This window comes from Magnolia sinica, chromosome 4, assembly GCF_029962835.1.
Source record: "Magnolia sinica isolate HGM2019 chromosome 4, MsV1, whole genome shotgun sequence".
Lineage (NCBI taxonomy): Eukaryota > Viridiplantae > Streptophyta > Magnoliopsida > Magnoliales > Magnoliaceae > Magnolia > Magnolia sinica.
The window spans coordinates 5422039-5446405 of record NC_080576.1 but is presented as its reverse complement, the minus strand read 5'-3'; the positions used below and the strand labels follow the sequence as shown (position 1 = coordinate 5446405).

At 41.7% G+C, this 24367-nt stretch overlaps 2 protein-coding genes and 1 long non-coding RNA gene across 3 annotated transcripts; 2 read left to right on the top strand and 1 right to left on the bottom strand.

Annotated features, from left to right (window-relative positions):
• The first annotated feature begins 4612 nt into the window (after positions 1-4612).
• On the top strand, positions 4613-15785 carry LOC131242238 (probable beta-D-xylosidase 7). The gene is made up of 6 exons (XM_058240758.1): positions 4613-5097; positions 6017-6328; positions 7018-7187; positions 11929-12026; positions 13810-14574; positions 15140-15785. Exons 1-6 carry the CDS (start codon positions 4699-4701, stop codon positions 15724-15726), a joined length of 2331 nt encoding a protein of 776 aa, XP_058096741.1. The 5' UTR covers positions 4613-4698; the 3' UTR covers positions 15727-15785.
• LOC131242239 (uncharacterized) lies at positions 7194-9160 on the top strand. The gene is made up of 3 exons (XR_009169555.1): positions 7194-7662; positions 7790-8673; positions 8704-9160. It is a non-coding gene; the product is annotated as an uncharacterized LOC131242239 (long non-coding RNA).
• Positions 15786-17126: 1341 nt separating the features above from the next.
• On the bottom strand, positions 17127-19132 carry LOC131244340 (annexin Gh1-like). Its single transcript, XM_058243966.1, has 4 exons — positions 19020-19132; positions 18459-18610; positions 17981-18202; positions 17127-17860 (listed from the first exon to the last, which is right to left on the bottom strand). Exons 1-4 carry the CDS (start codon positions 19087-19089, stop codon positions 17339-17341), a joined length of 966 nt encoding a protein of 321 aa, XP_058099949.1. The 5' UTR covers positions 19090-19132; the 3' UTR covers positions 17127-17338.
• Between the last annotated feature and the right edge of the window lie 5235 nt (positions 19133-24367).

Here is a 24367-nt window from a genome sequence, read left to right as displayed (position 1 = left end):
GCAACTGTCCAATCGCACCGTGTAAGTTGAGTTTCACACAGCCCACCTTAGCTGGCAACCATTTAATCTAGATATTTTCTGATGGGGATGACAAGAGCATCCGAACCGTGCCTAGATTGATCTGGTGAGCTGTTTGGAACCAAATCCCAACTCAAGTCTGGGTCTGCCAGGGTGTGGTTGAAGAAGGTGCCCGCGTGACCATCCCCAGGTTTGGATTTTTAGATTGTCAATGTCGTGAACAGAAATATTTTTGATACTCCGGCTAGGTGTGATGGATGATACTCAGGAGGACGAAGGGAATAAGCAAAACTCAGTCGGGAAACGGCGTGACCGTGGAGGTTTTTGGTGCGATTTTACATTTTTACTAATGCAACGTGGTGGGCCCATAAGAATTTGGTTGCTGCATCTACACGGTGGGGTCCACCTGGTCGAGCACTCGGATCCCTCACACAAGTCATATTGGCGTATGCACGTGGGGGCTGTACACGCGTGCGGGCCGAGCAAACCACCTATTGCGGAGATCGCACGTGCCACCGACAAACGATACTAAGCTTTTCAATAATGGAGGGAGCGGGAACCAACGGTCAAATGCGCCGGATCGGCAGGGTCACGGACCCGACCACTTATGGCCCATACTCAGTCCCCGTTTGTCGGACGTGGATTAGCTACTGACAGGTTGAGTAGCGAGACTGGCTATTGAAGTGACGTCACCAAGTTCCATGGGCCACACCATGATGTATCTTTTGTATCTACACCGTCCATCCATTTTGAGACATCATATTAGGGAATGATCCAAAAATTGAATCAGATCCAAAGCTCTAGAGGACCCCACCACAAAAAACGGTGGGGAGAGTGACGCCTACCGTTAAAAAGTTCTAACGGCCACGAAAGTTAATATTTGTGTTTTCCCTTCTTTCATGTCTGCTTTAATACATGAACAAGTGGGATCTCAAATAAACATCATGGTGGACCTTCGGAAGGTTTCAACGGTGGGCGTTACTCTCGTCACTGTTTTTTGTAGTGGGGTCCATCCCAGCCTTGGACCTGCCTCGTTCTTTGGACCATGACTTAAAATGATCTCCAAATGTATGGACGGTGTGGATACAACACATACATCATGATGGGACCCACAAAAGTTAGTGACGTCACTTAAGTAGCCAGTCTCGCTACTCAACATAGGAGAAATTTCTTGATGGGAAGTCCTAAATCACTCTGCCACGTGTACTGCGGGAATGGCTCTACCATATCCGGGCCGTCCGGCTTTACCGCATTACCTCCTTATTCGCGGATGATTTCTTCCCAACGGAGGCGGATTTCCTGGGCGCGACTTGGCTGGGACCCATAGCCAGCGATGTGGGTGGTACCTGACCGTAGGGCCCACCTTGATGTATGCGTTGTATATCTACTACCCTTCCATCCGTTTTGAATTCATTTTATGGCATGATCTAAAAAATCATGCAGATAAAAATCTCTGGTGGACCACACCACAGGAAACAGTGGTTAATGGCTATTAAAAACTTCGATGGCTACAAAAGTTTTGGATTAAGCTGTTATTTGTGTCTATCCTTAGTTGAGGTTTGTGCCACCTTATCAACAGATTGGATGGAAAAGAAACATTAGCGGGTCTTAAAAAGTTTTTAATTGTGGGTGTTCAATGATCACTATTTCATGTGATGTGGTCCACCTGAGACATAAATCTCCTTTATTTTTGAGCTCATGCTATAAAATGAGTTGGTAAAACAAATGGTAATCACCCAAATCTATGGTTCCATGTCCAGAAGCCACGCCCACTCCACCTGCTAGTGGCATTAACATACCCAAACTCTAACGGGCCATCCTGCTGTATTTGTTTTATCCATCATGCATTTTTCAAAAATTATATATATCCAAAGCTCACATAGACCCACACCATAGAAGTGGAGGGATTGCACGCCCTGCGTTGAGAACTTATAGAGGCCACTAGTTTCGCTGTATAAGTAGAAAGGAAATAGAAAAAAAAAGAAGAAGAAAGAAAGTCCTTACTCTTACACGGGTATAGACTCCCAGGAGTTTCAACGCCGGGTCACAGTTCGAGTACCCACCAGCCGTGAAATCCCGCGGCATGCGTGTGTGGGGTGTGTGTGCGTGTGTAAGCATGTGTGTGTGTGTAAAAAAAAGCACCTTTTTAATATTACTATATAATAAAAAGGGAGTTAACAAAATTCCTGTATAAATAGAATTATGTTCCAATGCCTATTATAAAATGGGTTTTTTTTCTTCTTCATATGCTACCTTGCTTATCTAAGTAATTATTTTTGGAATATCTTTGTTAGAGGTGGGCACTGGATGACTCAATCCGGCTAACTTCACTCGTCTAACTCAACTTGAACCGAATAGGTGAGTCAGTCTGAATTAAATATGCTTTGCCCAATCCGTACTTAAACGGAGTCGTGTTTGAGTTACCTAGTAACTGGACCGAAACTTGATACAGTTATACTCAACTTGTTCCAAAACCTGACTCGACTCGAGTTTGGGTATGTATAAAAAATACAAAAAATTAATTAAAAAACTAATTTCTAACCTCTTTAACCCTACACGCCACACCCAATCTATACCCAATCCCAAACTCTCTCTTTTCCTCCCTTATCTTCCTCCTCTCTTAAGTTCGACAACCACCCACCACCATCACCCTCCTCCTCTTCCTCTCCACTCCCTCCCTCATCTCTCAATCTGACTCGGTGACAACTTGGTATTTTTGACCAAATTGGACTCGGTTCTGACCGGACTCGAATTGACTCAGGTATGCCGGACTCAATATTGAGTAGGATTGAGTTCGAGTTAAGCCTATTGCAAAACCAAATCGAGTCCAGTCAGCCCTAACTCGATTCGACTCGGCTTGATGCCCAACTCTAATCTCTAGCACATGATGGATGAGAGCAAATGGATTGAGGGTGGGCCTACCGTGACATTTAATTATGTGGAATTCATCTACACCACCAGGTAAGTAAAGTCATATTAGTCCTTGGGCAAAAAAATAAAAAAAAATAAAAAATCATCCATGATTCGAGTGCACTACATAATAATTAAAAAATACTGCGATGGGCAATACTCACCCTTTAATTTGTTTTCCTTGGTGTGTTCAAAATGAATCATAGATTGACTTATTTTAGGCATGGGTTTAAATTTTGGTGTGACATGTAATGTTTACTATGGATTTCATGTAATCATCACAGTGAGCTTTGTAAATGTTAAAGATGGATGTCTCTTTTTTATACGTTTTCTTTGATGTGGCCCATTTTAATTGCAGGTTTGCTGGATTTATGAATACACATTAGTACACTGATTAGAAAAAGTAAAGATGAGCATCCTAAAAGCTCCTTTTGTTTTAATATTAGCTTAAATTTGGAACACTGGGACGTAGCCATGTATTATTGACAGGGCCCATTGTGATGTGCAAAATCCGCCATTGGTGATATACACGGGCCACACCAAGGAAAATAGTTTGGTGGTTTAGTGGTTTAGTGTCACTCTATACACTGTTTTCAATTGTGTGGTCAACTTGAATCATAGGTAGAACTAAGTGCTGGGCCCTAATCTTAATGGAGTGTAACACACCAGGTGGTTGGAGTGGATTTTCACATGAACGTAACCGAAGGGCTACCTTACACAAGATGAAACCTTTTCTAATAAAGTAACCTATTCATTGATACATCTAACCTGCTATAACAACTTTATTTTGAATTATGGTGTGAGGTACAAAAGCAAAATTCTAAATGCCACGTGTGACATTCGATAAAAACATGATTGATTTGACTGAAATACACGTAAATAAATCTAAAATTATAATAATTATGATTTACTTACATATTAGCCACCGCCATTATATAGTATTCAACTAAGGATCCACACAATATTTTACTATTTTCAGCATGTTACAATTGAGCCGTATAGGTTGAAATATCATGAGTGAAATATCTCCAAGATAGAATAATCCTTTCCTCTCAATCTTGAGACCTTCATTAGAGTGATATATGATGCCATTGAACAAGCCTTAAAAATTATAAGAGTGGCGATCTCTTTTCAAACTCCTGGCATATGTTACGACAGTGCGTTTACCATCAAACTCTTTTTATATAGCTCTCGTCACGTTGGCCAACAGTGGCGAAAGAAGTAATTATCTTCTGTTTGCAAATTTACGAGTTCGAAACATCTCTTTCTTCTTTTGCTAGGACCTGTTGCTAATAAATAAATACGCGACCCGCATTCTTGCATTGTATGCACGGGCTTTTAGTTCTGACAAGTTGGGCCTGTGATCCAGTAATCCAGACCATTGATCGTCTGCGTACCACAGTCAGTGGGCCATAGAGAACAATGTCAACACCTTTTTCAGTCGGATATTGAATATTTTTTGTATTTTCTTATTAACTGTGTATCATTGGGAACCACAAATCAAAAGATTAATTTCTTCTTATTGAGGAAATCTTTATTATATAGTCCATCTACGATAGGATACAACTGACGAACGGTCTGGATTATCTAAACATTAGCCCTAATTGTCAGAACTGAAAACCCGTGTATATACCGAGCAGAGCAAGGATGCAACCGACGTATATCAAATCACGGATTCCTCCTACTTCTGACCTTTCGTCTGTCTCCTTTCTCATTTCTTCCACCCTCTTGAACGAGGATTGAGGAACGAAAGAGAAAGAAGAGAGAAAAATGAGATTTCGCACGCTTTTTCTTCTCACACTCTTCCACATTCCTCTGCTTCTCGACTCGGTCGACTCGACCGAGCCACCATTTTCCTGTGACTCGTCGAACCCAGCAACTCAGTCCTACAAATTCTGCAAAGCGTCTCTACCCATCAATGAAAGAGTCCAAGACCTCATTTCTCGCCTGACCCTAGATGAGAAGATATCCCAGCTGGTGAACTCAGCACCCGCGATTCCCAGACTCGGCATCCCGAGTTACCAGTGGTGGTCTGAGTCGCTGCACGGGGTCGCCAGCTCAGGACCCGGGATCCGATTCAACGGAACGATCCGATCGGCCACCAGCTTCCCTCAAGTCATCCTCACCGCAGCTTCATTCAATGCCCGCCTGTGGTACCGCATCGGACAGGTATTTCCGAGCTCTGCAATCTGGAAATTGTAAGGTCCTGACGCACCATGATCCGAAAAGCGTCCTGATGCACTAGCCAGTACAGGCAGGGCTCATGTTTCACTGATCCAGTTCATCTGAAAAAACCAGCCGCGGATGGGGAATGCTCTTAAAATCTTCCAGGTTGGAAGATCCTACCCTTCGATCAGTGGCTTACAAATGTACGGTTGTGTTCCAGAGAGAAGGCCAACGATTAGATAGGTGGGATTTTCCAATCTGGAAATTTTGTTTGTGGCATCCGCCATCCATAGTAGGAATCAATAGATCAACGGTCCAGATCAACAAACCACAGGTCCGCTTGTACAGAACGAGGGCGTGGAAAGGTTATTTATTAAGAAAACTGCAGAAATGATAAAATTGCAATTTTGCTTCTGTCCAAACAGACAGTTCAATGTTTTATCAGTGTTTCTGTCGGTTAGGGTGCACCAAATATCAGGAAATTTCATAATATTAGGTGCAACCAAACGCACCCAACGTCAATTAAAGCATGAATATTTATGATTACAGTTATATACGCCTTTTGATGCACGAGCGGATTTGGAATGTGAATATTCGGTATTCTTATGGTCTAATTTGAAAGAATGCAATTCCAATTTGAAGCGTCTGATATACGAATTCTAAGGAAACGACAATCTAATTGTTACCATTTTATTAGCCTGATTACTGTAATTCAATTTGATAATGCAGCCAAACACACTCTAAGATTGCAATTACATTTCTTGCAAAGTCAAATTCGAGAATAATGCAAATTTGGAGCATAGATCCTCTCTTCTGTTTTTCAAATTTATTCGACTAGTCCTTGCAATTCAATTCGATAAAGCATCCAAACACACTCTTACTGCATTATTTGATTTGGGTCATTGTATTTTTCCCTTACAAGGCTACTGGAATTGAAGCTCGAGCGATTTATAATGCCGGACAAGCGACCGGAATGACGTTTTGGGCCCCGAATATTAACATTTTTAGGGACCCCAGATGGGGGAGGGGGCAGGAGACCCCAGGAGAAGACCCCCTGATGACTGGCAAGTATGCAGTTTCTTATGTGAGGGGATTGCAAGGGGATTCTTTTCAAGGAGGGAAATCAAGTGGTGGAGGTCTTGATCATTTGATAGCTTCTGGCTGTTGCAAGCATTTCACTGCCTATGATTTGGATAATTGGAAAGGGACCACACGTTTTGTGTTCAATGCTCGTGTAAGTAGGCTGCTGTTTTTTTTTTTTTTTTTTTTTTTTTTGATTTTGACATGGGTGTGTTTCTTTGGGGTGTTTTGTGAGTGGAAAACAAATTTTTTTTTTTTTTAAAATAAAAATCTTAGAAATCTTTTCTGGGTTTACATCTTTTGTTGATTTTGAATCATTGGTATGTTTGATTAAAGTGTTGTTGATGGTGATTGTTTTGTTTTTTTCAATCTTGGAAGTTCTTTTGTTTTGTGGATTTTGAATCATGGGTGTGTTTGATGAAACATGGTTTTCTCTTTTTCAACCACAGAAGTCCTTTTTGGACTATATATTTTGTGGATTTTGAGTCGTGTGTTCGGCTGAGAAGTGATGATGGTGAGAAAAATGGTTTCTCTTTTGTACAACGCAGCGATTTAATCAGTCTAAGGCTGCATGGGACTGCACCAAAATAGCGTGAAATTCGATGATATTTGGTCCGAACCAAACGGAGCTTAAATCTAAAAAGTTTCTTTTGGGTTTTTGGATCCTGGTTGTGTTTTGATTTGAGCTATTGTTTTAGTTACAATGCTATTTTGGTTTTTTTTTTTTTTTTTTTTTTCATTTTTCAATTTTCTTGCCGTAGTTGGATGGAGGGTTTTGATTACTCACCCAAAAAGGAAAAAAAAATAGAGAGCTTTGATTTAAATGGTTTTTGCGTGTTACAGGTGTCAATGCAGGATTTGGCAGACACGTACCAGCCACCATTCAAGAGCTGCATTGAGGAGGGTCGTGCAAGTGGGATCATGTGTTCTTACAACCGTGTGAATGGAGTACCTAGCTGCGCGGATTTCAACCTCTTATCCAAAACAGCGAGGGCGAAATGGGGCTTTTATGGGTAAGGGATGGTCTTTTTCTCAATGGCACTCGGGAATGTGCTTGGTAGATGTAATGGCATTCATGCCGTGGATAGATGGTCCATTCCCGCCGGTCCACCATGTGACGATCCAGATCGTTCATCTAGAGCTTCCCACATTGAATGGTTAATATGGAAAAATCGCATTCAACAGAGATATCTCTTTATAACGTGATAGCAGTCCATAACAGCATCTTATAGGCCACCTTTGCATGGACGGTAATGATATCAAGTCAGTAACTTTCTATGTGGGCAATGTATTGTAAGAGCTTTTAGACGAACGGTCTAGATCGTTCCACCGTGGACCAGACGTGACGAACAGATTGGACGGTCGTCTAGCTGTCGTAGCCTTGCGAGCACACGTAAGCAGGGCACCCTACTCCATAGCTCAAGTGGTAGACGGAGTGAAAGATAGCTCCTTTCAACATTGAGGTTTTGGTACCGATTCCCTAGTGGGGTGGCTACCAGTGAAGTGTGAACTAATGGTGTACTTACAAACTAACTGGCCGACTCTGCGGACCCCCTCGAATTGCATGGTATGGTCATGACCCAAAAGATAGGCCGGTAGGACACCGGATAACGAGTGCGGATTGCGTACTCAGTATGCTAAAATGTGTGAGGCCCACCGTTATGTATGGTCTTATCCACGCCGTTTATCCATTTTTTTCCGGTTTATTTTAAGGCGTGAGTCGAAAATTAAAGCATATCTAAATCTGAAGTGAAAACTTCCTGAGCCACAATGGCTTTGGATCAAGCTGATGTTTATATTCTTCTTTCATCCGTATTCATGTTATGAAAAGGTTGGACGACAAATAAACATTACCGTGGGCCCAAAAAAGTTTCAACAGTGGATGTCACTACTCCCACTGTTTCTTTTGATGTGGTCCATTTGAGTTTTGGATATGCTTCAATTTTGAGCTCATGAACTAGAATGAGATGATAAAGCGGATGGATGGTGTGGATAAGATACATTCATCACAGTGCGTCCCACAGAGTTTGCTCCCTACGCTAGCGTGGTGAGTTACTCAGTGCACAAACTGCGTCCCCACGCTGCAGGGAGGAAATTGGATTTTTTAGCAAGCTTTATCTCACTGACTACACTATTTTGGGCCCACCGTGAATGTATGTCGCTTATCCACGCAGTCCATCCACTTTTCCAGCTCATTTTAGGTGTAAAGCTCAAAATTGAAGCATATCCAAGCTCAAGTGTACCACACCATAAGAAACGGTGGTAATAATGATTTCCACCGTTGAAACTTTCCTAAGGCCCACAGTGATGTTTATTTGTCATACAACCTGTTCATAAAATCACAAAGATATGGATGAAGGGAGAACAAAAATATCGGCTTGATCGAAAACTTCAGTGGCCCCCAAGAAATTTTCAACCGTAGATTCTAAATTCACACTGTTTTCCTGTGGTGTAGTCCGCTTGAGCTTTTGATACGCTTCGTTTTTGGGCCGAAGCACTGTAATAAGCACGTGAAATGGCTGTACAGAGTAGATAAAATACATAAATCACGACGGTGGACCCACAGGCAATCCGCTTATTGAAAGGAGGACCCGATGACTGAGACTGAGTACTGCTTGTCAGTGGTCATATACTGCCAGCAGAGCATCGTATCAAATAACTCACCCAGCTCATAAAGCAAATGGGCAATGTTCCAAAAATTACACATTTTGTGGAAAATCATGACCCCGCAATTAGTGCCGTTCGAATGTGAAAGTCAAAAGTGGCAAAGGCATTCAGTGGGCAAAGGTCCATTTTATTGGACGGTTTGGAGTTATGAGAGTTCACTCAAAGAACTTTACTAACTCTAGATACCAGCTCCAATGCTAAAAATGGAAGGATGAGAAGAATGTAACGGTCAATATTTGATATCTGCCTGCAACATACCTTTTAAGCTGATATTTGGGCCACCGCAAATGGACTATGGGGCCATCGCCATGAATGGTCCGGATTTGTCCATGTTGTACATCTATCCAGTCTTGTCGAATTATTTTAGAGCATGAGTCAAAAAATGAAGCAAACATGAAGTTCAAATGGAGCACACTACCAGAAACAATTTTAATTGAATGCCCACCATTAAAACCATCTCAGGGGCTATAAAAGTTTTGGATAAGTTGATACGTGTGTTTTCCCTTCATTCATGTCTGTTTGACCATATGAATAGGTTAGATGACAAATAAATTATCCTTATTGTGGGCCCTAACAAGTTATTGATAGTGGGTGTCAAATACCCTCTATTTTGTTGATGTGGGTTCACTTGAGCTATGGATCTGCATCATTTTGGGATTAGGATCTAAGGTGAGCCTGCGAAATGAATGAGCTCCCAAAACGAATGGATAACGGGGATATAAATTGAAACACACATCACAGTAGTCCCCACAACACCTGCCACTGATGTTCCTGGTGGTAGGGTGACCAAGGAATTTGCTTCCTATCCAACCGGTTGGGCATGGTCGCTCCACATTGAAAATGTGATATGCCAAAAATCAAGTTAATCCAACCATCAGGTGACCCACTGCATGAATTTGAAGGGTTTTAGGTGTTTGTCTATTATTTCTATGATGATTGGAACAGCCTGGGCATCTAAATTTATCGGGGAGTGACCTTTTTGGATGGGTCGGATACCATTTATGCAAAAATGTGGGCCTCACATTCAGGCAAAATGACCTTCCGTTAGTGGATTGCCTGGTGATTCGATCAATCCTTGATGACCTAATGTGGTGGAATTTGATTGAGCCATGTGTTTCTATTATAGATGGGCCCAATTGAGTAAATATTTGATTGGGAATAAAGATTGCTGGGACCGATGTGGCGAGATTTGATAGGCCACATGCCACTGTCAGAGATGGGTCCAGGCCAGTTTACACTTTACTGGCAACTTCCAAACATGCATTGCACGTGTCCTAATCAATTGCCGCCACATTTGTTACTCATCGAGGGATATCCAATATGGTCACCCACAATCCATGTCCACTTGACCCAATAACTTTAAAAAATGCTTTGCATCCCCATCTCTAACACTTGGATGTGAATTCGATGGATCTGAGGAAACCACTGGGATCGGTGGATCTGTGATTGTGGGGCCCATGGGGCCCACCGTGATGTATGTGTTTTATGTTCACCACTTTCGTCCATGTCATTACCCCAAAAATGAAGTAGATCCAAATCTCAAGTGGATGACACCATAGGAAACAATGGTGATTGAATGCCCACCATTAAAAGCTTCCTAAGGCCCAACATAATGTTTATTTGTCATCCAACTGCTGTGAAAACACAAATATCAGATTAATCAAAAGCTTTTGTGTATGATGTGGTCCACCTGAAATTTAGATCTTCTTCATTTTTGGGCTCATGCCCGAAAATGAGCTGTCAAACTGACGGACAATGTTAATATAAAACATATATTCACAGCAGGCCCCACAGATCCACCCACTAGAGTGGTTACCCAGATCTATCTTGTCAACATCCATCTCCGTCCATTTTGGACAGGGATATGGAATGCGGATTGCCTGGTGACCCGGTACTGAACCATCTCCTTGGGGCCTGACCCACCGTGATGTATGTTTTGTCTACACCTCTTATTCATGTTGCCAGCTTATTTTAAGGCGTGAGCTCAAAATGAGGCAGTTCCAAAGCTCAACTGGACCACACCACACAAAACTGTGAAGATGATGAGGCTGATGAAACCTTCTTAGGCCCCATGATGCTTTATTTGCCATCCAACATTTTCATAGGGTCACCCATACCTACCTTGATGAAGGGAAAACACAAATATCAGCTTGATCCAAACTTATGTGAAGTTTTCAATAATAGGCTTTCAATTCACATTGTTCCTGTGGTGTGGTCTACTTGAGCTCTAGATCTACTCATTTTTGGGCTCATGCCCTTAAATCCACATTGTTCCTATAGTGTGGTCCACTTGACCTCTAGATGTACTCATTTTGGGCTCATGCCCTTAAAATGAGCTGGCAAAACATATAAATGGTGCAGTGGATGAAACACAAACATTATGGTGGGCCCCACAAGGTATCACAGGCAATTGGCTCTGACTGATATTATTAGCAAGTGGTCCAATCAAATCTGGGTATGTCGGGTCACCAGGCAATCAGCTTCCCTCATGGAGGGTATTCTCTCATTTGGTGAAACGAGGTTTCAGTGGATCCCTGACTCTGGGGCCCACCTTGATTTTTTTATCTGTATCCACACTGTTCATCCCAGTCGCAGGTGGACCACACCACAGGAGTGGAGACTGAACTCCTACCATTAAAAAAAAAAAAAAACCTTCTTGGGGCCACTGAATGTTCATTTGCCATTTAACATGTTGATAAGATCACAAAAACCTGAATGAAGGGACCACACAAATATTAGCTTGATCTATAACCTTTGTAGCCCACGCTAAGTTTTTAGTGGTCAATCACCAGAGAGATTTGGATCTGTATCATTTTTGGCTTCATGCCCTAAAATGAGCTGGCAACATGATGGACGGCGTGAACATACCACACGTAGATCAAGGTGGGCCCCACGGTCACGACCTATCGAACTCGGTAAGTTCCCGACCTAACTGAATCCGTGCCGGTGGCGGATCATTTTTAAACCTTTTTGGTTTTTGTTTTTGGATTTTGCCGGTGGCGGAGAGTATGATTGAAGGTCCAGGGTACTTTCGTCATTTAGGAAAATTGGATCCCTTGGTCTGATGGTTGATGGGGTGATCATCAGGTACATCACCTCGGACTGCGATGCGGTTTCCATCATTCATGACGCGCAGGGCTACGCCAAAACCCCAGAAGACGCAGTCGGAGATGTACTCAGAGCCGGTACGTGGGACCCTCTTCACTTTTTCATTTAAAACCCCCGTGATTTGTATTCGAATGACCAAAATGCCCTTGTGCTTATCCCGAGGCCAACCCGATAGGCGAAATTATTATTTTGTCTAATCTGGCCCTGCTACAAGTTTCAACTATTCTCGCCTCGATCTACCAAAGTCTTTTTTTTTTTTGTCGCGAATGCCAACTTCACCCACTGCTTTACGAGAAATCGTACTGTCCTCATGCATCGGGCCGTGAATGAATAGTCCATACTAACCCGGCACTGCTCACATGTGGTGCCAGATTGTTCATCTGATGGGATTTGCTGTGGGATGTATTGGGACATATAAACATACGGCACTGATCCAGACAAAAAACGCCGCAGGATGTACGGTGGATTCCAATCGACGATAGCTTCGGAGCGGACGCGGATTGGGTATTACCCCGCCCGGGCCACACTAGGAACGGACAGGGGCTCTGGGCTACCACCGTGATGCATGGGTTTTATCCACACTTTCCCTCCATTTTTTTATTTTAGGATACAAGGCCAAAAAATAAGGTAGATCCAACGCTAAAGTGGACCACACTAGGAAGCAGCGGGTATAATGACTCTTACCGATGGAACCTTACAAGGGCCCACCATGATAGTTAATTTCCATCCAACCTGTTCATAAGATCATATAGAACCTAGATGAAGGGAAAACACAAACGTCAGCTTGATCCAAAACTTCTGTGGCCCCTAGAAAGTTTTCAACTGTAGGTGTTTAATCCCCACCACGTGCTCCACTTGAGACTTCAAACTTCTTCGTTCTTGGGCTTGGACCTTAAAATGATCTGGCAAAATGGATGGATGGTGTGGATAAAACCCGTACATCACAGTGGCCCCTCAGAACCCCTGTCCATTCCTGGACCCAATCCGCGTCCTTTTGTAGCATAAAACATCCATGGTAGGTAGGGCCTATCGGATCAGCGGTTAGATATCGATCTATTTGCAACCGCACATGTACAGTCGTCCAACCCAAACGACTAGCACATGCAAAGGCTTAACACGTAAGAAGCTGGGCTGTTCATGGCCCGAATATACAATGTCCGTGTGTTTGGATGTTACCCATTTTACATATGTCATTACAATAGATGGGAATTCGTCATGGAAGCTGCACTGCCTCCCTTTTTAAAAAAGAAAATGAGACTAGTGAGGTGTTGACATGCGCTCTTATGTCTCAAGTGTTATAAAATCTGAACATTCATCAAACTCGCCATTGAAAAAAAAAGGCACCCCAATGAGATTTCAAGCTGATTGGATACCTGGGTGGGCCACAATATTCATTTAATCCAGACCGTTGTTATGCTTCCAAGAGGCGCTGGAGAGAAAGATGCACTAAGACACATTTTTAGGGGCACCCAAACATGCCCCTAGGGTGTGTTTGGATGTAAAATTGCAATCGTTTCAGTTCAATCAAGGGGACATGATCTACAATGAGGAAATGGCTATCAAACTGGAGTTGCATTTCATTCAAGTCTGAGTTGAAATAGATATAGTTGGATTTTGGAATCCAGTCTGTCGGTAGGTATTCAATACGACGGAATGCAATCTGTGCACTCTCACTTGCTTGAACTGAAAAGACTACAATTCAATCCGATAACACATTTGAAAAACAGCTTAATGAAGTCACATTGGAGAGACAACATCCACTTATTGAAGGATTTGTATTTAAAAGTGAAAAACTGATGGTTGATATTCCATACGGCTGATTGATTATGTACCTTATGTTAAGAAATTTAAAATTTTCAGGCATGGATGTAAACTGCGGTTCATATCTGCAGAAACACACAAAATCAGCTATTCAACAGAAAAAACTCTCAGAATCTAACATAAACAGAGCCCTCCACAACCTCTTCTTCATCAGAATGAGGTTGGGATTGTTCAATGGCAACCCAAAAATGCAGCCTTACGGAAATATCGGATCAAACCATGTCTGCTCCAAAGAACATCAGAATCTTGCCCTTGAAGCTGCCCACAACGGCATAGTCCTGTTAAAGAATTCAGCAAGACTCCTTCCTCTATCAAGAATGAATTCCAGGTCCCTTGTAGTGATTGGCCCAAATGCTGACAACCCACAAACACTCTTGGGAAACTATGCGGGCCCTCCGTGTATATCTGTTTCCCCGCTCCAAGCATTGAGGAATTATGTGAAGGACACCCAGTACTACTCTGGCTGTGATACGGTTGCCTGTGCTTCAGGCTCTATCGAGAAAGCAGTGGAAGCAGCGGGAATGGCCGATCATGTGATTTTGATCATGGGCTTGGATCAAACACAGGAAAAGGAAGAACTGGATAGAGTGGACTTGGTTCTCCCAGGGAAGCAACAGAGTCTTATTACTAGCGTGTCGAGAGCTGCAAAGAAGCCAGTTGTCCTGGTGCTTATTTGTGGCGGTCCTGTTGATGTTACATTCGCGAAATACAATTCAAAGATCGGAAGCATTTTGTGGGCTGGTTATCCTGGAGAAGCTGGTGGAATTGCACTTGCGGAGATTATCTTCGGTGATCATAATCCAGGTGAATTATCTGCCTGCTGTCCTCTGCACATATTTTCAATGAAATTAGAAGTTCTAATACTCCTTTTATATTGAGTTCTTTGGTAGTCAGAAAAACAATACCCAGTTCTTGATTTTTCAACTCATCTATTGATTGAGAGACTTCATCAACTGAGCTTAAAAGGGGCTGACTATGGTGTGCATGTTCACTGTTTACGAAACGGTGGCAACCCAGTGCATGCGTCATCAATTTACGCCAGCCCAGACCATCTAAATACCGGTTCATACATCATAACTTACAATCTCTGGCGATCGAATTTGGATTGTGAACAATTGACCATTTTCATTTTAGCAGTTCACTTAATGGCCATCAATTGGACAGTTTACATCATCTAATCAATGTGCTTTTCATGCCATGCTCCGTCCACCATGAGACCCAGTATTCAGATCGTCTGCATTGATACCCCATATACGGTGGATGAGTTGCCATCATTTAACAAAAGGTGCATCACTTTAAAAGAACAGAACGACCCATTGTTGCCGCCAAATTCATAAGACTCAATGACCAGTTTCATGTTGTAATGCAGGAGGGAGATTACCCATCACTTGGTATCCCCAAGGTTTCACTAAAGTGCCAATGACAGATATGAGGATGAGATCTGATCCTGCATCTGGCTACCCTGGCCGCACATACAGATTCTACCGTGGTAGAGAAGTGTTCAAATTCGGTTATGGACTCAGCTACTCAACCTACTCGTATGAATTCGTCTCTGTTACAGCAAACCATCTTTATCTGAACGTATCTAGCAGCTTTCAGGCTACTGAGAAGTTGGGTTCCATCCGCTATAATACAGATAGTATGGGTGCTGAATTCTGTGAGAAGCTGAAGTTCTCGGCCCTCATCGGAGTGAAAAATCATGGGGAGATGCCTGGAAGGCATCCTGTGTTGCTTTTCTTACAGCGGTCCGAAATTCAAGGCGACAGCCCGACGAAACAGTTGGTTGGATTTGAGAGTGTGCATTTGGATGCAGGAAAGAGAGCTGAAATTGGATTTGTTCTGAGTCCTTGTGAGCATCTCAGTAGGACAGATGAAGATGGTTCCAAGGTAATGGAAGGAGGGTCCCATTTCTTGGTTGTGGGTGATGAGAGGTACCAGGTAACCATTGTAGTTTGAAATGGAGGAAAGAGATTAAAGATATTCTAAGCTATGGGTATTTATATAAATTATATTATTATAGTAGTCTCCGAATTTTGATTTGGAATGCAAATTCACACACAGACACAACCAGGCATGAAAGAGAAGGAAATATTTGAGCTTGATGTGGGTTCCTTTCTATACTCTTCTTAATTTACTCCTAACTATCCGAAGGTCTTTTCTAGATCAATTCATTAAGGGCATGTTCGGTTGCACCACTAAATATCATGAAATTTCATAATATTTTGCACCAATTAGACTGATTAATCATATTGAAATATCATTTAGTTTCATGATATTTGTTGCAACCAAACACACCCTGAAGTAACTAGAGACTTTTAGTTACAAATTATTCTCAAAGAAGGCAGCTTTTCAGACTTTTTTGAGACAGTGGTGGGCCTCAGAAAACAAGACTAGAATAAAAACCCACCTGAAACTGCTAAGCACAACCAACCAAAAGGAAAGCAAAGGACTCAAAGGAGAGTACATGACTTCTCCAAAGAGGGCAAGCTGATCATGTATGGAGAAGGCTTCAAGGCCACTAGTCATATCTGTCAGTTCAATGCAGCAGAATTAACTAAATTGCAATCAGGTGGTTGGGTTTGAAAGGCATGGAACCACGCGCATAGTTCTAGTACTCAGTAACTCAAATTGAAACTCAACCCAATCAACTCAACTAGGTGAGATTTCTAGCTGAGTCACTATGAAACTTGCTGGCAAGCCCAACTCACTTATGATTCGGTGAAACTCAGCAATTCAACTTGCCAACTCAATGCGACTCCGAGAAAGGAGACATCAATACCAACCATGTTGTGTGCTTTTGAGTAATTTGAACATTTTAGCCATATACTAATTTTAAATATTAATCCCATCATGAGTTTGATTTCCCTTCGTGTATTATCTAATGCACGTGGTTAGTAAGTGATTGTGTGCATCCGCACGAAATAGTCTTACCTTAAAAGGGGTGGGGATACTATGTCGTCATAAAAAAAATATTTTTAAATATTTATTATTACTTTAATCACATCCGAGCTTAATTACTAAATATCGAGTTGGGTCCTCGAGTCAACCTGATCTGGCTGCATATCCAGTTGAGTTGAATTTTCAGGTTTTTGAACCATAACTACCATGGATTGAAGACTTGTTTGGTCCTGGTCAAGTTGGGGGTTGATGCATCCAGGTTGAGCACACTGCCAACTCTGACTCGTTGTGCCAGACCAGATTGGACTCAACCGAGTCTGACCTGACTAGGACGAGTCGTCAATTCATGACTACAACTTGATGGTTGCTCATTACCATATTACAAGGTAATTTCCATTCGGTCATCCCTCAATGTTAAACTAAGGAAGCCACTATTTACATGGACTACTATATAACCAAAAGTGCGAAAGATGGTGTATTTTCCCTTTAACTAATTATTGCAATTCAATCCAATACAACTATTCAAGACAAACGCAATCCTAAGCCACTAATCTGAAAACAAATACAACTATTCTTTTTCCCCAAACTGTTCTACGTCCCCTACTAATTTATCCAAACAGGCCTACAAACCTTCTCTTATTTGTCACTAGCATTAGATAGAACGACTGCCTCAAGAACCCCTGAGTAATGCAATGAGAAAATCAGCAACCAAGCCATTGGCTTTATCAGCACTGTTGAATTCCCTCCTTACAAGGCTCTCTAGAGGCAACCCAGTTTTGGCAGCAAAAGCATTGTTAATGCCTTTGATGTCTATCGCTGACCGTGTTATGACCACTCGCATTAGTACTTCTCGGGCCTTGCTATTTCCCATTGCTCTTCGTAGCTGCTTGGCGAAGTGCTTCTCAGGGTGCTGAATACATCGAATTATAACGCGGAGTTCCTTTCCAAATTCTCCACACTTGTCTCGCTTGAGCGACTTTGAGAATTCGGGGCCATAGAGTTGTTTGTATGAGATAAAAATGGCCTTAAGCTGTCCAATGCTTCTTTGGCCCATAAGGGAAATGATGGTCTTCTTGTCGATGGATCGTCCACTCTCGATCGCTTCATAGAGAACCTTCGCATCACACATTGCCATGCTCATATCTACTCTTCTGCCATCAATCTTGCTAGAATTTAAAATTGCCAGCAGAACCTGGAGGGACATCAATTAAGGGTAGTTTTTTCATTTCATACTTTGATATGGATTGTGGCCCATTCATGAAGAATATATGAACACCAAACGAAATCCTGGCAATGTTATTTACAATCTCACCTCTTTCAAATTACCATTCCTCCTGCGAGTAATGTCCTGCTCAACATCTGAACCGTAACGAGCACGGTAGGCTTGCCTGATAGATTGAAGCTCTGAAGGAGACCGAGTACACACGACTTCAATAAGAGTATTCAGGTCCATGCTCGAAGTAGACGAAAGCGAACCTCTGACTATCTCAGCATCGCGCTTGTGCGGCTCGCTCATGCGAAGATACGCCACCCTCTGAAGTCCATGCACACGTATTAATGCAATGCACATGCACACGTGCAAGCATGGCACGCACGTGAAAGTTCTGTGCTTTTCATCAAGATGGGTCCATTGGATATGAGCCGTTGGCCCAAAAACTGGTTTGGGTGCAATTTTACACTGAACGTGAGCTGTCAGTGGGGCCGCTTTGATGAATATCCCAGATCTTGTACGTGTGTGATATGGTTACTATGGAGATACTTGAATATGGAGAGTTTATTTAAAGGCTTACAGCAAGTAGCTGGTTCTTTTGAGTGGTGGAGAGGAGGTGGAGAAGATCTTGGCCGTAGAGGGCACTGTAAGTTTGGCTAATTAGCTTTAGTTCTTCCATGTTTCTACTGGTCAGGATCTCCACCAGCTTTTGGTTGTTGGTCGCACCATTGCCTAATGAGAGAGAAAGAGAGGATTGAGTCGATTCACTGAGTTCAAGAAGAAAAATTACTGCACCGAGTTTTGGTAGCCAAAATCTCAGCTCTCTAATATTTGAATCGACAGAAGTGACATTTTGGGACCACAAACCGAAGTGGGCCTCACCAACTTACAACAGACAACCATCCGAGCAAAGATCAGAGGGCCCCATAACTCAGTGTGAGTTGGCAGTCTCCACTCTCATCCTGACAGCCATCTGATCAAAGATGAGAGTGGCCCACCACCTTGTGATTTCCATCAGAATCAAAATTGGGTGTGGATCATTAACTCACACTAAATCAGTTGTGGGCCCACTTCTGATGTGTATGTGACCCACCAACTTGTACTACTAAAGAATTTTAATCCAAAGAAGTGAGGTATTTACCAGAAAATCCACGGTGGAGATGTTGGCAATCCAAAGCGTATTTCTTACTAAGTTGTATGGAAGTTTCCATTTCCTATATAGTATGTGAATGGGAATGAAACCTAATGTAACCACCATGGCCCATTTTATAGCAGACGACTTGGATTATTATAAAAACTAAAGGAATATAGCTTTACAGAAAGCATTAGGGAAAAAGAAGAGAATAACGTCCACATATTGAAATGAAGAACTTATCCCACCTTCCATTTTCAACCATTGTCTCCCAACTGCATTTCACTTTCATCAATCAACTTCTTTTTTGGTAACAAATACAGCAGACTCATTTGAGGTGTCATCCACCTACCCAGCCTCTTAATATGCAAACCATCACATCCTAATGTAGGGAATATCCCACCCCATTTTCCACTAATCTTTTTATTTTATTTTATTTTATTTTAATCTTTTAGATTACACGTATGGCCCACACGCAAGGGACCGACGGCACATATGGAACTAAGATCATAACCCAAGTTCCTTATAGTTTAAACGCTTCTAGGGCATCTTCCCCGGTGGCCGCTGATGTGATCTATGTAACTTTTTTTTTAAAAAAAAAGTAGATTGTGACTCAACGCTTCTGAGTTAAGATGCTAAAAATCGATCAATTAATCAATGGCAACGACCTGAGTTTATATTGGATGATTAGTGAGCGGAACCGAATGAATGGTCCAGATTGATTGACAAGAGTGTCCATATGTGTGTACTAGAACAATTCTTCACACACACACACACCCGCACACACACACACACATATAACCAAATGCTCACCTTTGCACCAGTTCTCATGAGAACTCATCTTACATTAAATGAGCCCAAAATCTGAATGGTCCACATGATGCACCACCTAACGGGATGTTGGTGGGCCATAGCAAAATGAAACAATTTCCTCCCTTGGTTTGCTTTGGACTCGGAGGGTTTCATGATGTGCTGTGTAGTGGGCTCATATCACGGAAGATGAGTTCTCACAAAGTTTTTACGAGAATTTGTACAGGTTAGCGTTCCTCTCTCTCTCTCTCTCTCACTATACACACACACACACACACACACACACACATACAGTGCTTGGTTGTTCTAATTTATCAAGTTGAATGAGATTAGCATAATAGTTCGTACTTGTATAGAGATGATCTGGTGAGCCCAGTGTATGGAAACCTCCCCATGAACCTAGTTGCATGTGGATTCATTGGCAAACTCAAGACATATCTGGACCGTCCATTATGTTAGTCTACTCTTAGGCTGCCTTGAAATAATCATACAGATCATATGATCAAAACCGTCCAATCATTGGCATGCAAAATGGATGGATAAGATCATTGGTTTAATATAAATCTAGTCAGAAATGTTTAGGACCATTTTATTACTGATTTCTGTACAGTAAGAAGGGTGAAGGCTATAATGGACGGTCCAAATAGGTGATGTAATTCTTACTGGAGATTCGTGGAAGCACACAGAGATGAATCAAGTAGGGTATTTCAACCGCATAAACAAACCCAATCACAAAGACTCTATATTCAATGTAAAAATACCCTTTTAGGAAAAAAATCATAGCACAAAGCTATAATAATCACTATAAAAGTAGAAATTACAAGAGACAGAGAGAATACCCAATTCGAACATGTTTTGAATCTCTCCTTACAAGTATGTTGAAACCTTACGAACGAATTAGAAAGCCTTAGATACATTTTAATCCATATTATACCCTTATAAATAGTCTATAGGAGAATCACAATCAAAATCAGAAATAAATCCCGCAAACATACAACTCTGCATAACTCGACGTTGATGACACCTTCAATGGGATTCCAATGGCATTGACGAACCGTTGATGGCATTGAGTGGTTTCGATGCCATCGAACTAATATCAAAACATTCTAGCGACTAAATATGAAAATTTCAAATTTTATCGATGGCATTGAATAGACCTTCGTTGTTAACGAGCAATATTTTATGCCATCAACGAGACATCAAAAGTGTCCAGCGACTAAACATATAAATTTCAAATTTTCTTAATAACATCAAAGTTTATTTAATGGTGTTGAATTGTCATTGACAGACATTAATTTACAGATTTAACACATCAATCAACAATTCCAACGACAAAGAGTCCACATACAACTACTTGCATGGTAATGTTTCCGTACACTTATCCCACTAGGGCATTTATAGTAGTTATATTCCTACATTCATAGGGCCGTCCGGTTGGGTCGAGAAAGGTTAAAGGCACTCTGCCTGGCATGCAGAAACGAAGCAAAAGGGTAATCCGTAGCCGGCAAATCTAAAAGTGAGGCCAGTACGGACTATAGGTGGGACACACTTGTACATCATACATCAAATCTGGACCGGTGGTTGATTTCTCATTAATTTTCATTTGTTCCGTACACAATTTCCCACATGATATATCTACCAACGTGAATGGGTCAGGATCTCATGATGGGTAGCTCAAATTTCACACAAGCGTGGCTTGTGGCTATATGTGGGGTTGGTTGCTCTGTTTTGTTACATGGTATGGATGTCATCAAAATTTCATTCACCCAATAGTTGTCACTTAGACATTTGATTCCTTGATGGCTCAATATTCTCATGGGTTTGTGGGTCGCCATCATTGATGTTGGGGCCTATGATTGTCTGCAAACTCATCAACCCACTCATTGATCCGACCTTCGCCTTGACGTGGACACTTGATGCTTTAATGGCGTAAGATTCTTATGAGATCGTGGGTCGTAGTCCTTAATCTTGCGGCTTATGATTGTCTAGAAACCCATTTAACCCACTTATCGATCTGACCTCCATGGGCCCACAATAAGTTTCTTCGGGAATATGATTCTTTTTATAGTTCGTTTACCAAGATATTTAGGCTTGTTTTGCTTGGACATCAAGTTTCCCTTGATATTTATATTACTTTGAAGCTTACTCAAAAGCTATTTAAAGTAGTAATTAATGATGTTAACGACACGTTTGATTTTCCAATTTTCTAAGGCAAAGTAAATGAGTGATTATCATTATCATTTATAGGACTTTGTTTAAATAAGAGCTATGACTCCTAATTCAATGGTAAAATACACTTGTAAAGAAAGAAGGTAAAGTAAACCGTAATCATTATATTTTCACATTATAAAGTCTGGATTTTAGACTGAAACAAATAATATAACAAAATCATGTTACAATAAAATATAAGTGACATAACAACACAATTACAAGAGTAAATTATTATGACCCATTTATAACCATTTACCACTGTAATTGGAAAACCAAATATGCCCTAAATTAGTATGAAACAAGCTAATTGAGTTGACTTTTCAACTAGCTCAAGACTTTATAATTCTAAAACTATTTAAATGAGTTATGATAAATTTAATATGTTATGGGAAAATATGGGTCGGCCTCGGAAGGAATGGACTCGGTTCGGCCGACTAAGCAAACTTGCTATAGCAGGCCAAACGGCCGAGGCCGACGAGGGGAACCTCGGCTGGGCCGAATGGCTGAGGCCAACGAGGGGAACCTCGGCTCGGCAGGGACGGCTCGTCTAATCCGGATCAGTAGTAACCAAAGTTTAGCTTTCAAGTTCTTTTGTAGAGCTTTCACATCAGCCTCAAACCCGGAAAAAGCCATTACACACTTCCACCGTTAGCTTCGATTCGATCCCTACTAACCAGTAGTTAGCCTTGACCTGTGTATGGACTCAGACCGTAGTGTCAGCTCAGATGGAGATAAGGTCTACAATCACGCTCAGGGATTAGCTTTAGTAACACACGTATGGAGTAAGATTTGGCACGCAATCTAAGGGTAACTGACAATACCTCCAAATGCTTAACTTCCGCATACTGGCAAAGATTGTGTCAAGAACGACGGACACGTTAACTCCAACCAAATAGTATAAACAGAGAACTCATTTGCGGAGACAGGTACGTAATATCTCACACCCTAAGCCCCAACTACACTACTTATATCCAGATTCCTAACCTGACTTTGGCATCGGAGGGCTCCTGCTCTAGCTAGGATTTCCTTTGTCCTTCTCTTGTGCAGGCTTACAGGGCTCGACGCGAGTGTTTGAAGCTCGACGAGGGTGAACCAGATTTTTGCATCAACATAATAAAAGTATATATTATTATTGGGGAGATTAAGTGATACATCATCATTGTTATTATTTTCTTGAAATGATCAATATAATTAGAAAGAATAGATGACCGAGATTATTTATTTTTCTTTTACATTAGAAAATTTTATAGCTTCATGTAATTTAAAAAAACTTTAATATAATTTGATTTTCATTGTCTTTAAAAGGTAATTAAGTTTCATCTTCTTTTGAGCTGTGGGCATGAGGAATTTGTCTTAAACTTTATGATTTGTCACTTCTGGATCACTCATTTTTTAAGGTTTTTAAGGCACCCATTGCTCGAGTGATTGGTGGGTAAAAATCTGATTATTCCACGGTGATTGGCTGAGAATTTCCTTCTTTTGTTGTTTGTACCTTAGTTGTATATATTATAGATTTGTCATAAACAAGCATATTGTTAGAACGCAAGGTTATATATTAAGGGTGTGTCTGGTTTTCTAATTTTCTATGTAATGTAAGTGAATCATTGTTATCATTTCAAAGTGTTTGTTTAAATATAAATTCGAGCTCGTGTGTGTGTGTGTGTGTTAAGGTCAAAATCTAGACCACCCTCCACTCAATATAGTGAACCTTCGACGAACCCTGGTCTTGCACAAAAGAGTGAGCAAAGGAGACCCTGACTAAGTCGGGTGACCCTCCGATGCCAAAGTCAGGCTAGGGAATCTGAGTCTAAGTCGGGTGTAGAGAGAGGGTGCGGGATCTTGCGTACCTGTAGCAATGAGGTTCCCTAGTATTTATATCTGTGGGTTGGACAATCCACGTTCGTTAATCTCGGCATGATTCACTCAATCAACGAGACGTTATGATCGTGAAGATATTATCCGCAATCTTTAGATCGCGTGGTGTATCGTGTCTTAATGGCATGTATCTTTAGGCGAGATCGTCTGTCATGTTTGCATCTAGGTTGATCTCTAGACTCGGCGTGCGAAGTACCGTTACGGGCTCGACTTCAGCCTCGGCACATGATACATCCATGCCTAGACTCGGCCTCAACCCTTATGCATGATACATACATGCCCTGACCTGGCCTCGGCCTCGTCATACAGAATATTTATGCTTTGACTAGGCCTCGGATCATACTGTCGTAAAGCTGAGTACTAATAGTTGGAGTCTGTCGATAGATCACAATGGTCGGAGCTTGCTGATCAAAGTTGAGAACGAAGATCGGGACTCGGCTCAGCCATTTTCCTTCGGACAA

What these genes read in the sequence shown, in the direction of transcription:
- LOC131244340 (XM_058243966.1), bottom strand. Translation starts at nt 19,089, where the DNA reads ATGGAAACTTCCATACAACTTAGTAAGAAATACGCTTTGGATTGCCAA. An exon ending in AAAAGAACCAGCTACTTGCT is followed by an intron (nt 18,203 to 18,458) that starts GTAAGCCTTTAA and finishes CATGGACTTCAG; the next exon opens with AGGGTGGCGTATCTTCGCAT. An exon ending in GGAATGGTAATTTGAAAGAG is followed by an intron (nt 17,861 to 17,980) that starts GTGAGATTGTAA and finishes ATGTCCCTCCAG; the next exon opens with GTTCTGCTGGCAATTTTAAA.
- LOC131242238 (XM_058240758.1), top strand. Translation starts at nt 4,699, where the DNA reads ATGAGATTTCGCACGCTTTTTCTTCTCACACTCTTCCACATTCCTCTG. An exon ending in GCGAAATGGGGCTTTTATGG is followed by an intron (nt 7,188 to 11,928) that starts GTAAGGGATGGT and finishes GGTGATCATCAG; the next exon opens with GTACATCACCTCGGACTGCG. An exon ending in CTTCGGTGATCATAATCCAG is followed by an intron (nt 14,575 to 15,139) that starts GTGAATTATCTG and finishes GTTGTAATGCAG; the next exon opens with GAGGGAGATTACCCATCACT.